The 14,868-nt window shown below is 42.4% G+C and overlaps 1 protein-coding gene across 2 annotated transcripts in view; it reads left to right on the plus strand.

Annotated features, from left to right (window-relative positions):
- The window catches only part of scamp1 (secretory carrier membrane protein 1), a 33,069-nt gene that overhangs the window by 6,036 nt on the left and 12,165 nt on the right, over window positions 1–14,868 (plus strand). The window contains exons 2-5 of one of the 2 annotated variants that reach the window (XM_007892075.2): window positions 6,449–6,526; window positions 8,643–8,753; window positions 10,782–10,890; window positions 12,128–12,256. In XM_007892075.2, coding sequence (XP_007890266.1) covers window positions 6,449–6,526; window positions 8,643–8,753; window positions 10,782–10,890; window positions 12,128–12,256 — 427 coding nt within the window. The remainder of the gene's footprint in view (window positions 1–6,448; window positions 6,527–8,642; window positions 8,754–10,781; window positions 10,891–12,127; window positions 12,257–14,868) is intronic. The other variant, XM_007892077.2, reaches the window with a different exon arrangement.

Here is a 14,868-nt window from a genome sequence, read left to right on the forward strand (position 1 = left end):
AGTGTCCCGGAGCTAATTTGCCCGCATATCATACATAGTTCATTGAGCGGTGGGAGCAGTCAGGGCATAGGAGGATTTGAGTGTGAAGACTATGATGTTGAATTTGATCCATTCCTATGTGGAGACGAACAAGGATGAGGGTGATGGGCTCACAGAGCCTAGTATGGGAGAGGACAGGCTGCAGAATTCTGGATTGTCTGGGGAGGTAGGAAGTAGGTTTCAAGGATAAATTGTATATTTTGAAATAGGGTTTCAGTGACTATAATGTGGTCCACTTGCAGCAATGATTGCTAAAGTCCTGGAACACATTGTTGAAGGTCAACTTCGGTCACACTCCCCCTCCACTCCCTCTTTGAGCCCTCGCAGTCTGGTTTTCACACTGCCCACAGCACAGAGACAGTGCTTGTCAAAGTCACAAACGATGTCCTCTCTATCTGTGACTAGGGCTCCCTCTGCCTGCTCATCCTCCTGGATCTCTGCTGTGTTCGACACAGTCGACCGCATCATCCTCCTCTCCTCCATCATCCATCGCACTCGCATGGTTCGAGTCCTAATTAACGAACTGCCTCCACTTCATCTTGGCAAGTGGTTTCTCTTCCTGCCCCCCAGTCACCTGCAGGGTACCCCATGGCTCCATCCTTGGCGATGTCATCCACAGACCTAGGGTAAACTTCCACATGTATACGGATGACACACAAATCTACTTTGCCTCCTCCAACATCAACTCCAGGTCTGCCGATGTTCTATCAACTTGTCTGCAGACATCAGGGCCTGGATGAGTATAAACTTCCTGCAGCTGAATGTGGACAAGACGGAAGCCATACTCTGGTTCTCGTCAATGCCTTCTCTCTTGCAGATCTAAACGCCTCAACCTTTCAGCCACTCCGCCCCCAAACTGTGGAACACTCCCTTAAATCCTGTCACCCTTACGTTGCCCCCCCCCCACCCACCCCCAGCTTGAAGTCAGGCTCCGCCACTGTTAACCGCTCTGTGATGCCACGTGGAGGGTGCTATATAAGTGTAACTTGTTGTTGATTTGCTGGAGCATGGTTGTAACTGGCACCTGGAGTTTTTTCAGACTGATGTTTCTACCCCCAAAAAAACTCTACTTAGCATTTTTGAATTGATAATTGATTTGACAAATCCCACCTAATTGTTCAGTGTAAATAGTGACCTTTTCACTCTTAGTGAGGGTAAAAGAAGCAGACATGTGGAAATGTGAGAGCCAACTGAAACCATTGTTGTAAAGGGACTAGATGATGAATCCAATAACATTTGGGGAAGCTCTGGCAAAAAGATTTCCACATCTTTAAAATAGAGAGAGATGTAACATGTGATGCAATAGATTAGTGTAAGTTTAGCTCAGTAGATTTTAAAGGTAGAATGATCCTAGGCCTGTGCTGTTTAAATGACTATGTGTGGTATAATGGCATTGTTGTTGCCATCATTGAATAGATATTATCTTGGTATAGTTGATCGCACTGTTTGTTTTAGAAGATTGTAGGTTCACGTTGGGACTTTGAGCTCACAGTCTAGAATGATGCTTCAATGTAGTTCTGAGGGAGCCCAGCATCGTTGAAGATACCGCCCTTCACATGAAACATTAAAGAAAGTTCCTGGCTGCCTATTCAGGGGTATATTGCTCAGTGTAGCTCAGCGTAGCAAAGTTCTGTAGCTCAGTGGTTAGCGTACTTACTCGCAGGCGAGAGACCTGGGTTCATTTCCCGGCAGGGCAAAATGTCGTCCAAATTTCCTTACTCTACACGCCCTGTTTATCTAGCAGTAAGTAGGAATCCAGTTATTAGTTGATTAGTGGATCGCTTTTCCTCTGTTTTAAAGGAATTAATAATTCCCTTTCTAAAAAAAACATAATAATTTGGTCACTCAATCCATGACTGGTTGTGGGACACTGCTGTGCACAATTGGCTGCTCAACTGTCTTTTCTCCCCCACATTCAAGTCATGATCCGCTCTGTCTTCCCTCACCTCTGTAACATCGCCCGACTCCGCCACTACCTCACCCCTCAGGCCGCTGAAACTGTTGTTCATGCCTTCGTCATCTCCAGGCTCGGCTATGCAAACTCCCTGCTTGTCAGCATTCCCAACTCCTCCTCCACAGACTGCAGATAATGCAGAACTCTGCAGCCCGTGTCCTCTCCTGTGCCAAACTCCATGACCCCATCTCCCCCATTCTCACCCGACTCCATTAGCTCCCTATCCTTCAGAGGATCCAGTTCAAGATCCTGGTCCTCACATACAAAGCCCTCCATGGCCTCGTCCCACCCTACCTCTGCGACCTCCTAACCCCTTACCAACTCGCCTGTTCTCTCCGCTCAGCCGGCTCTGGCCTGCTCCACGTCCCCCCGACCCATCCGCCCCACCATTGGCGGGAGAGCCTTCAGCCAACCTCTGAAATTCCATCCCCCAGTCACTCCGCCTCGCACCCTCCTTCAAGTCCCGCCTCAAAACCCTCCTATTCGACCATGACATCGGCCACCCCCTTCCCCTCCCCTCCCGCGCCCCCCCAACCCCAGCTCGGGTCTGAAATGCTTTACTCTGTCCAGCTCCTTGGGACGTCCTCCTGACGTGAAAGAAGCTATACAAATGTAACCTTGTTGTTGTTTAGCCCACAAAATATACAGTCAATTCACTTTACAATTTATTCTGTCAAGCGCTTTATGACATCTTGAAGATATAATAAGGCACTATATCAAATGCAGGTATTATTATGTAAAATATCTCAAAAAAGGAAAGGAGTTTCTCCTGGTATCCTGGTTAGATTATATTAGTCATCCACTTAATGGCTGTTTATAGGCCATTGCTGTGCGCACATTGGCTGCCACGTTTTGCCTGCAAAATATCCAGTCACAACACTTCACAGTAAATACTGTGAAGATCTTTGAGGTGTCCTCTCTTCGTGAAAGGCACTCGTTTTTATTATTTGGATGTGCCCTGCAGTAATGCTGTTTTAAATCCAATTACTCAAGCCAAAAACCGAATCCGGTTTTCATGCATTGTTTGCAAATCTCTCAGCTTCAAAATAGATGGGTAAATCTGTGAGTCATTAAAATAGTGTATGGAATAATTTTGATGTTTAATTTTTAAGAAAGGTTACAGACAGTCTAGCATTGAGACAATCATGTAGGAGAAATGTTTCAAAATGCTTTAAGGAATGATATTAATTAGAAATTAATGTTATAATAATCCTTGCATTTGATATAGCACCCGATCATGAAATATTACTTCATGAAATATACTGTAAAGTGTAGTGACTGTATATTTTGTGGGCGAAACGCGGCAGCCAATTGCGAACAGCAGTGTCCCACATACAGCCGTGGATTGAGTGACAAAATTATAAATTGTGTTTTTTTAAGGGATTATTACCCCCAGAAAAGCAATCCGCCAATCAACTAAGAACTGGGTTCCTACTTACTGCTTGGTAAACAGAGGCGTTTGGAGTAAGGAAACTTGCCTAACATTTTATTTAAGAAAATATGAGTTATTGTGGTGGGAGCGGAAGGAAGTACAGGATTCTGCCCCACACACATGCGGGTTTACGGACAAACATGGAAGTTGTTATCTGTCAGTAAAGTCCTACAAACAATGGATGAGTGGTTAAAGTGCTTAGATAAAGGGAAGATATAAATCCAAATAACCAGTGGGAAAACATCAGTTTGAAGTGGCAGAGAAGAGGGACAACTTCCCTTATTGGAACAAATACGTAATGAGAGAATTTGAGGAAGTGAAATATGCAGGAATTTTTATACTTAAAACTTTTTTTAGGGTTTTAATCGTATTGAATTGAATCTGATCTTTTAGTACCTCTTAATAGTTGTCTTTTGCAGCAATAATGGTTGTGATATGAAAACAGAATTTTGCAAAATAATGGCTGTCTCAGGGAGCCAGGGTTTCACATGATCTTCTGATAATCAAATAGTTAAATGTTTAAAATGTATTGATATGTTTTAATGGTGTCATTCAAATATAGAAACTATGTTATACAGGCAACCAACATGAGATCTAAATTTATCCTCATTCCCACAATCTTTTGATGCAACTTGTATATGTTTGATGAGAATCAGAGAAACTTACAGCACACAAGGAGGCCATTTGACCCATATTGTCTGTGCCGGCTCTTTGAAAGAGCTATCCAACTCGTCCTCCTTCGCTCTTACCCTGTAAGCTCTGCAATTTTTTCCTTTATCTCTGGGATTTCTATATGTAGTTGGGATGCATGGAAATCTCGGCTTGGTTTGGATACACTTAAGCATGGTGATGGGTTTCCACATGTGTCAGACACCCAGCTGAGCAAAAAAACAATAGAACACTTTATAATGGGGCTGCACTGAAAAATGCTGAGATTCTAGTAATAATGATAATCCTGGCATTTGATATAGTGTCAGATAGGCTCCCTTGAGACATTTTCTCCTCAACTATGAGTCCAATTGTAAAATTCTGCTGAACAGAACATGAACAGTGCATGAAATTTTGATTGTCAAAATACCGAGGACTGCATAGGCCAATTGCTTTTGGTTGTGTAGTATTGTACTGTACAACACAACTTTCAGATTTCCAACAATGCCTTTCTTGTGACAGGTATATGATGAGTTCAGCTTTGTGTGACTTGGCTAACCTTCTAATTGTGCAACTTACAAGGTTAGATCCTCTATTTTTGAGTAGTTGCAGCCTTTTAATGTTGAATCTGTTTCTTGACATTCCAGGATAATCAACTGATATTTTATTCAGAATAGTAAAATCAGTTTGAGGATCCTGAATGTGAGCATCTGCAATAGTTACAGTCGTCATTCTTTTTGAAAAAAACCAATTGACTTTTCCTAGTGGGAAGATAGAGGGGTGTTTAGGTCGAATGTGCATTCCCAAGTAGGTTAGCTCTGTAAAGGTTTCGGTATGTGGGAAATTATGACTGGGACTATCTGAAGAGAGTTTTTAAGAAAAAAATTACTAGCCTCTAATTTACTTCCTCCTAAAGGAGCTGATTCCTGTTTGGGTACAGTTCCATAGATTAATATTCCCTTATGCACTGTTTTAGTTGTATGTCAACCCAGTCCTCTTTCTGATAGCATTCTATCTATGCTGTTGCTTGGAAATTGGGGCTTTCTGGGGCAGTTGACCATTTTTGTTTCTCGCTAGTACTGTCGTTCTCTAGGCCCAATGGAGACCCGTTTGGCTGCCTGAGGTCATATGAAGGTCATTTTGATCCTTCAAAGGTTGTATGATCTGGGTTTCTTTGTGAATAAAGGAACTTATAACTACACGTTATTGATGATGGATAGCAGACGAAAGTCTTGCAAGGGGGAGATGGCAATGTATATTTCTAGTTTAACCGGCTTGGTGTTCACCATCTCCAAGTTTTATTACAGTTTTGTATTCAGATGTGCTTAATCTGCAATGGCCAGAGAAGTACATGCAGCAGCAATAAATTTCCTTGCAGTACTAGTAATAAATCTTGCAGTACCCATCAACTGAATTAGTAGCATCACAATTGATTTTTGTTGAAATGCTTAATGATTGTGCTGAGGTTAGAGAGATCCAGTCTTTCTTCTTAGGAAGTGCAGCCCTTTGCTGCTGTGCCACTGCATAAAATTTGCAAAATATTGCAGTGGCGTATTATTTTGTCACTTTGTCCAGCTGTTTGCCATACATGTGAAAGAGTATAATTTAAAGTCTCACGTCTTATAGCAGCTGCTGTTTATGTGGCAGCATTTTCTGGCAATTTTATGCATTTATAATTATTCCACTGATGTTGTGCTTTTAATCAATTTAATTTTAACTAGAGTATTTTCACACTTCACTATTTTGATTACTGCACTTTGGGTTCAGGAAAAGATAATTAATGCTAGAGTTAGTCCTTCTTGAAAACTTAATTTTACATTACGGTGGGGAATGTAAAAGATAATACCCAGGTTGTCTTGAAGAGAATGACTGGTTGTGAATATGCCTTTGACTTGTGTTGCTTTTACCTTGCAGTTCTGGAAGTTTTTTTTTAAATAGTCACCGTGTCCCCAGTGTCTTTATATGGCTGCCGTGCTATTAGAGATTGCTTTCCATCACTCAAATAAACAAGCCATATCTATGAGATGCACCTGAAAGCCATGCGACTTTCCTCCTAGCTTTTTATTGCAGTTATTGCTACAGTTATTTGGTGAGCAGAGATCACAAAATTATTCTCATAGTGGTGCTTGTGCATGAAGTCTTAATATTAACGCTGTCGAGACGGCTAGATCAACTCATTCTGACTGCAACCTTTATTGAGTTGGATCTTATGTCCAACGGTAAACGACTGTAGTACTATAATGTAAAAACAGTGCTCTTTGCAGAGATTTATTTATTCAGCAGTGTGAATGAACCAGATTCGAGAGGACTTTGCTGGAAGTCATGTTTACACTGTTGATGATGGTCAGCTAAATGATTGTTTTCTTCTATTGCAGGATCCATCAGTTACACAGGTGACAAAAAATAATCCACCAGGACTGGAGGAATATAATCCTTTCACAGATTCACGAACGGTATGAGAATTCTAATACACCTACAGCATTTTATATCTATGTAGTCTGGGTCCCCAAATTCTAACCTGCCTTGTAACTGTGTAATAGAGCACAGAAACCTAGTCCACAAAAATAACAACTTGCATTTATTTATATAATGTCGTTCACATAGGAAAAGGTCTTGGAACTCTGTTCAGTGGCAGTGTGGGACACTGAGTAAGGGGAGGTTTTCAGGTGGGATTTAAAGATGGCTGGAGAGGGAATGAGCCATAGGGATTGAGGCAGGGATCAGGGGCACAGTAGCTGAAGGCTCAGCAATCGATGGAGGGGTCTGGGGACATGCACTAGGGTTGGGTTAGCTCAGTGCAGGAGGAAGGAGTGTTGCATGAGCATGTCGGAGAGGTCGGGAAGTGCTAGGGTGTGAAGGGTTTGTATCTGAGGATCTTGAAGATCCTTTCGGAGATGGGGAGCCTGGGAAAGTTTGGGGCGATGAACATGCAGAGTTTGGTGCAGTTGAGAATATAGGTGGCTGAGTTTTGGATGAGTTGGACCTTGTGGATAGTAGAAGTAGGGAGACCAGTGAGGAGTGTGTTTGAGAAATCAAGATGACAAGTGTGGATGAGAGTTTCAGCAGACCTCGCTTTCATTCAAAACCCAGACTTATTTCAGATGTTCAGAACCATATCAAATGGGTGTGTGCCCAATGATAGCTCATTTGCAAATTTGTAGCAAGTTTCTGCCTTCCACCACCCATGTAGCTGAAATAGCAGACAAACTGCTCACTTCAAAGATAAGATAGCACTCAATCATTAATGGTTTCAAATTCAAAATGTCTGCATACAGGCTGCAGAACAAAATGCAAAACGTTCTTCAGTATAAAATAATTTAGTACTTGGACTTAATTTGAGTGAACGTGTATTGGTTGGTGTGAAACAACCGGAATGATTTCTCCTCCCGCTCCTGCCCAGGGACCTGCGGATTACCCCAGGGCTCCATCCTTGGCCTCTCTTATCTATATGTTCCCTCTTGGCGATGTCATCCACAGACACGGGGTAAACTTTCACATGTATGCAGGTGACACACAAATCTACTTTGCCTCCTCCAGTACCAACTCTAGATCTGCCAATGTTCTATCAGCCTGTCTGCCAAACATCAGTGCCTGGATGAGCGCAGACTTCCTGCAGCTGAATGTGGACAAGACGGAAACCATACTCCTTTGCTCCCGTCAATGTCTTCACTCCTGCGGATATGAACTCCTCAAGCTCCCTGGGCTCTCCCTCACCAGTGCGCAATCTAAGCATCTGGATTGATGCGCAGCTGTCCTTCCTCCCTCACATCCTTTCCCTAACTAGTACCGCCTTCTTCCACCTCCACCACATTACCCGCCTCCGACCATACCTTACCCCAAATGCAGCCAAAACCCTCGTGCATGTGCTTGCCACCTCCTGCTTGGATTACTCAAACACACTCCTTGCTGGTCTCCCCAGCTCCACTATTCAAAAAACCTAGCTCATTCAGAACTCTGCCCCCCCCCCCCGCATACTGATCTGTACAAAACTCAGTGCCCACATCTCACCAGTTCTGGCCAGCCTCCACTGGCTCCCCATCACTGAACGGTTCGACTTAAAGATCCTCACACTCGTGTTCAAATCCCTTCACTCTCTGGCACTTCCCTACCTCTTCGACCTCCACACTCGCCAATCCACCACCTGGCACCTCTGCTCGACTGGCACCGGCCTCCTGCTTGTCCCTCGCACCCTCCACCCCACTATCGGACATCGCATTTTCAGCCACAACACTCCGAAATTCTGGAACACTCTCCCTCAATCCCTTGGCCTTGCCCCCTCTCTCCCCTTTTTGAAGTCCCACCTGAAAACCTTCCTCTTCGACCATGCTTACGGCCACCTCCGCCCACCTCCACCCCACTTGGAGTCAGGCTCTGGCACTGTTAAGCACTCTGAGACGCTACATAAGAATCACTGTATAAGTGCAAGTTGTTGTGAGAAAAAGATTCTCGGGCACAAATGATTTTGAGTGTAATTGAATGTGAGCACTACATAAAGGCTCAGTGAAATTGTGTTGGTGTACATTGTATGAAATCTACCTTATTATTCCTGTCTTAATATTTATTACTCAGGCACCACCAAGGGATGTTGAGAAACCTCCTGTGCCCAGTACGCAGCCAGCCATTATGAACCCCACAGAAGAGCCACCGGCATATTCGCCACGAGCACAGGCAAGTTCAAATGTAATTGTTACCTAATTTCAGTGGGAATTTGATGTTGGGGGTGCAAACACATCTATAAATAATTTTGATACATGAAACTTTCAATAATAATAATACTTGCATTTGATATAAGTGTCATACCACATGGTCAACTTCTCAAAGCACTTCGCAGGATGTACTGTAAAGTGGATTGACTGTGCATTGTGTGGGTGAACGCAGCAGCCAGTTGCACCCAGCAATGTCCCACATACGGACATGAAGAGAGTCACCATCTTTTTTACTTTGAGGGATTGCTTGTCAGAACACTGGGGAATCTCCCTTCTCTTTTTGACTGGTGCCATTGGGATCTTTAAAGTCGAGCTGAACAGACTCTGTTTAATGTCTCATCCGAAGGATGGCACCTTCGACAATGCAACACACACCCACCACTACATTGGAGTGTCATTTTAGACTATGTGACCTGGGGTTAAACCCACAGCCTTCTGACTCAGAAGCTAGAGTACTACCACTGAGCCAGGCAGACATTTTAACTGGAAGAATCAAATGCAGGAATTCCCACAGCGCTCTGTTTTAAAAGAAACGCCTATGGGTTGATATTAATGTGTCTACCATTTTCGGTGAATGCACTGGTATCCCCATGATGTTCTCAGATATGGGGTGGGCTGGGTGTACTTCCTTGCATGCAACACACTATTTTGGTCTGGTCTGTTCTTTGTTTTGGGTAATCTCTATCCTGTTCTGGGATGTTAATTGTCTTGTGGTGGTTAAAATATCAAGGTTATCGACTAGTTCACTGAAGTTATAGCATGGTTTAAAAAAAGCAGTCAAAATTCAAGTGAATAACATTTCTGTGAAAAGCATCTGAATTTGAAAACTGAAATCCCAGAAGTATCTGACATTTCAGTTCATAATTCTAAATTTGAATATTAAATTTTAGGTAGTTGAATTGAATATCTAATTGGATTACTTTTGTCAGTGTGATGAGGAGCCTACTAAAATGATATAAAAAATGTTTCCCGAAATCCTTTATTTCTTGCTTCAAAGCTTGCTTTATATAATGTTTTATTCGATGCATTTAAATAAAAGTTCTTATTTCATATTTAGTTTTAAAACAACATGGTGGATTTGCTCAGTCTGCTTTGAATCTGCATAGAGTCAATACAGTATATCCCAGGGGTGTCAAACTCTTCTGGCTACAAGGTTAGCACTGTTCATTTAGTGGGCCATACTGTTCAAAAAAATGATACATCATAATGTACCTGAAAATGTCTTGTGTGTGTGTATATTTGCGCATATACGAATTAGCACAAAACATTTCCCCCGCTGCATCAAATTCCTAGTCGTAAAAAAAAGTCTGCAGGTTAATGCTAATTCTCAATAGATAAGTCCAAATATTTAACTTACATTCCAAAAATAAAACGGTTTTTAACATCATTAAAACAAAAAATACTGGCAGGCTATGAAAATGCCATTTAGTACCTCTATGAAATTTAGCTTTCTGTAACTTCTGGACTCTTGGTACTTCTTTAAATGAACCAGTTTTGTGGTATCTGCGCTGCATCCTTAGCTGTGGTTACTTGCAATACGCCAGCCAAGTGTTATTCTGTAAGCCTTGATCTGGCTTTGATTTGTTAAAGCTCATTGTCGAGAAGAGCTGCTTGTAAATGTAAGTGCTTTCAAATAAACTCAGGATTTTGAGTTCAAATTCTGACAATTTAAGGAACTTGTTGACTGGAACATACCGTTAGATATCTTGTGGGGCACTTTGATTTTCAGTGCAAGGGTAAAAATTCAACAGTCAGCTCAATTTGAAGATCTGGCAGGGCTGTTGTCATACCAAAGGTAAATGGATTTGCAAATAATTGAACAACGTTTTGATGAAACTGGAAGTCTTAAAATTGACAATCGTTATGAGACAAACTGACATTAGCAAAATGTTGTCTTGTTTCAGGGATGTTTTAAGCATGCACCTTTTAACAAATTTGTCATCTGTACCAAATATTGAGGAAGCTATTAGGTTTTTGAAATGTTGAAATATTTGTTGTTCAGGAAGCTGCTGCAGCACAGGCTGAACTACTGAGACGTCAGGAAGAATTGGAGCAAAAGGCAGCAGAGCTTGACCGGCGGGAACGTGAGATGAAAAATCTCAGCTATGATCGTATGTATTGTCTATGGGCAATCCTTTCACTAAGTCGGTTTGAGAATCACATTGGCTTGCTTAGCCTAATTAGTTTTTCCTGTTTTTTTGTCTTATTGATAGCGATAGCTGATGTAGTTCATTGATAACAAAATATTTGGGCATAAAAGAACGGAAGATTCAGATAAATAGTATTAAAAGCTTATTCAGGTCCCAGATGATTCACTTGATAAAATCATTGCTTAGCGTGAAACTGAGCCATGCATGCCTGAGGACCCTGGTCTGTGTTGACTCAACTGATGTAAGCCAGAACAGAGTAAATATAAGATTTGATTGCGGTGTTTCTGGGCTAGAGGTGGAAAAATCAGACCAGGTTCCTTCCTGCTTCTATTTATCACTCAGTGTCCCCTGTTGCACACATGTGTTGCTCCCAGGTGAGGCTCAAGTTCAACTGTGATGCTTTCCTCAATTCAGTAACATACCAGAATCTGCTGTCTAGACTAACCTGAACAATTGTTCGCTTAGATGAGGTATTGAGTGTCAAGTGTCTGTGAAACAGAATCTCTTTGTGCCTTCAGGAGAGGAAATTTGGATTCAACATATGTAACAACCATTTACATCAGTTATTAACGCACTTATTCAAAGCAAGCTAACCCAAATAATGAAACAATTTCTCAAAGCTCCAGTAATAACATTTCAGAACAGACTAGAGGTCTCAAGGAAGCTATTGTAGCAAATTGAGATCTTAGTTTGACTGGTCATTGACTGTAAACCTCTTTCTGCTATTCTGTTTCTCTTATTTTATAGTTTAAGAATGTTTTCATGTGTTTCTCAGCTTCCAAAAAAAATTGGTTGTGATGAAAGAAATTGAAGTCAATTTAATGGTACCATGGATAACCTTCATCCAGGATCATAGCATTTCTTGTTGGGAGAAATCTTTTAATTAATCTGCAGCATCAAGATAAACCTAATTATCCAGTATTTTGTGTATTCTAAGCAACTAGTTGATATGGCTATCTTTACAGATTTTTGTAGGGTAACTTAATTTATACTGTACTATTGATGAAAACTCTTATGTATAAGGTGGTGTGTGTGTGGTGGTGGGGCAGGGGGGTGCGAGAAACAAACACTAAAGTTCTATTTACATGATTTTCTTCCTTGAGAAACTTTCTGTGGGATAGGAGAAAGATATTTTGAATTATGCTTTATTCGTAATTCACTTGGAACACAATAAGTGATTATTTGTTTCCTTTTGCAGCTCGGAAGAATAACTGGCCTCCACTTCCTGAACGATGTCCTGTAGGACCGTGTTTCTATCAGGATTTCTCTGTAGACATCCCTGTGGAATTTCAAAAAACAGTGAAGATGCTGTACTACTTATGGACGTGTATGTAAATTTTACTATCACCAAGCTGTATTGGCTCGTAAGATTTAGTTGTTCCACCGCATGGTAGAATAATTGTTGTAATACACTAAACCCCAGGGTAGCTGGACTAATGGGGAGGAGATCTGGTCAGAGCTGGAATTTCTGGCTAAATGTAATTTAAATGATAGTGTAGTTGTTTGACTCCCATGAGCAGAAGGTAGTGAATAAGTTGTCTTCTGCTTGTGGGATTACCAATGAGTTAAAGTCGATATCTCTGGCCACTGAAGGCCAGTGGTGAGGTGGTGGCACGAGCGAGCATAGTTGACTGGCTCTGCGTGCGAGGGTCCGCGGAAATATTTTTCATTTTTATGTTTGAGACCCAGTCCGGCTAAATAGGAATTCTGGATACCCGCAGTCTGATAAGCTGGGGGGTTACAACAACAACATTACATTTGTATAGCCTCTTTCATATTGGGAGGACGTCCCAAGGTGCTGGACAGACAGAGTTTCAGACCTGAGCTGTGGGTCGGAGAGGGTGGAGGGCAGAGGGGGACGCAGGGAGATCGACAGCATGGTCGAAGAGGAGGGTCTTGAGATGGGTCTTGAAGGTGGCAAGGGAGGGGGCGAGGCGGTGGGATGGAGTTCCAGAGGGTGGGGGCAGATTGGCAGAAGGCCGGCCCGCCCGCCAATAGTGGGGCAAGTGAGGTGGGGACTTGTTGCAGGCTGGAGCCCGCTGAGCGGAGGGAGAGAGCAGGATGGTAGGGGGCTAGGAGGTCGCAGATGTAGGGGCGAGCAAGACCGTGGAGGGCTTTGAAGGTGAGGACGAGGATCTTGAACTGTATCCTCTGTAAGATGGGAAGCCAGTGTAGTTGGGTGTGCTTGGGGGTGATAGGTTCGCGGAGCCTAGTGCAGGAGAGGACACAGGATGCAAAGTTCTGGATGATCTGCAGCCTGTGGAGGGAGGATTTGGGGAGGCTGACAAGCAGTGTGTTTGCATAGTCAAGCCTCGACGTATTGAAAGCATGTATGAGGGTTTGGGCGGCCTGCGGTGTAAGACAGTGGAGGAGCCGGGCGACATTGTGGAGGTGGGGGAAGGCAGAGAGGGTCATGGCGCAGATGTGGGGTAGAAAGGGTAGTTGAGGGTCAAACAAGATGCCAAGGTCCTGGACTGGCTTAACAAGGTGGAGTGTGCAACCATGGATGGTGATGCTGTCAATGCCTGAGGTGTGGAGGCACTGACGGGAGCCAATCAGGAGAGCCTCAGTCTTGTTGATGTTCAACTGAAGAAAGTTTGCTCTCATCCAGGACTTGATGTCCGACAGACATTCTGTCAGCACAGCAGTGGTCCTGGAGTCAAGGGTGGAGGCAGAGAGATAGACTTGGGTGTCATCCGCATACCTGTGGAAGTTGACCCCATGTTTGCGGATGCTGTCACCTAGAGGGAGCATGTAGATATTGAAGAGGAGGGAACCAAGGACAGAGCGCTGAGGAACGCCGCATGAGACGGTGCGGGGGCTAGAGGAGAAGCCGTTTGTGGAGATGAAGTGAAGGTGGTGTGAGACCTACAATCTAAACCAGTCAAGGACAGCCGTGAAGGTTGAGGTGAGAGGAGGTGGGTGAGGATAGAGGGAGGGAAGGAGTTTACAAACTTCAGGGCATGGGAATGAATGAGTTAAGATATGAGACCGTGCAATTGAGTTTTGATTTCCATTCTGTGAGGATGCAGCAAAAACTACAGAACCTAATTAGCATATTAAAAATTGCACAGCTACACTCATGACTACTAAGACATAATTGGGAGTTGACTCAAAATTGTTAAACAATCTCAGTTTGGAACTCTTGTGAATGGATGTTTAATGTTTTACTTGTCATCAGCTTTTAGAAATCTAATATTTTTGCACAATCATATTTTAAAATATGAGGTTTTGCAAAATCTCATTTTATGTTTGATCCATGCTTTCAGAATGCATTCATATTCAATTGCTTAAAATGGCACTCATTCAGAATGGTAATGTGGTATTTGCAACTGTCATTTCCAACTATTTTGATCAGAGGAAAAAGAAATCCCTATTTTAATTGTTATAATGCATCCTGAGTAATAATCAAGGCTTTTCTTTACTTCTTCCCCACAAATTATAGACTTCATATGATGAGGTACACAGAGCCCAAAACAAGGCTGTGGGTTTGGATATCAGGAGGACATTTGCTGTCCTTATGTATTTTACACTTTTGTAACCTTAAATGTTTAATCACTGATTTTGAACAACTAATCTACATAACTGAAACAAATAGTTGTGTTGTTTAGGACCTCATAACTATGCATCATATTCACCATTTGTTCTTTTCATCCTTTATTTATTCAAATTCATGTGCCATTTCTCATCTATTGAATTGTTTCAAACTCTTCTGAATATTCTTAACCTGCAATCTACTAATTGACAAATATAAGACCACTTAGCCAGCTTGAGCTTTACAAACACTGTAAATGACAGGGACTCAGAACTTATCCATGTGGATGTTGGTTTCTTCTTCCCAGACAGAATATTTGTCATTTTTAATCAATCCATCTTGTCTTCTGAAACAAATTGTGAATCCAGTTTTCAATTTTTTAAGCTATCAAGTATCTTTGTCCC

This window comes from Callorhinchus milii, unplaced genomic scaffold, assembly GCF_018977255.1.
Source record: "Callorhinchus milii isolate IMCB2004 unplaced genomic scaffold, IMCB_Cmil_1.0 Scaffold1, whole genome shotgun sequence".
Taxonomy (NCBI): Eukaryota; Metazoa; Chordata; class Chondrichthyes; order Chimaeriformes; family Callorhinchidae; genus Callorhinchus; species Callorhinchus milii.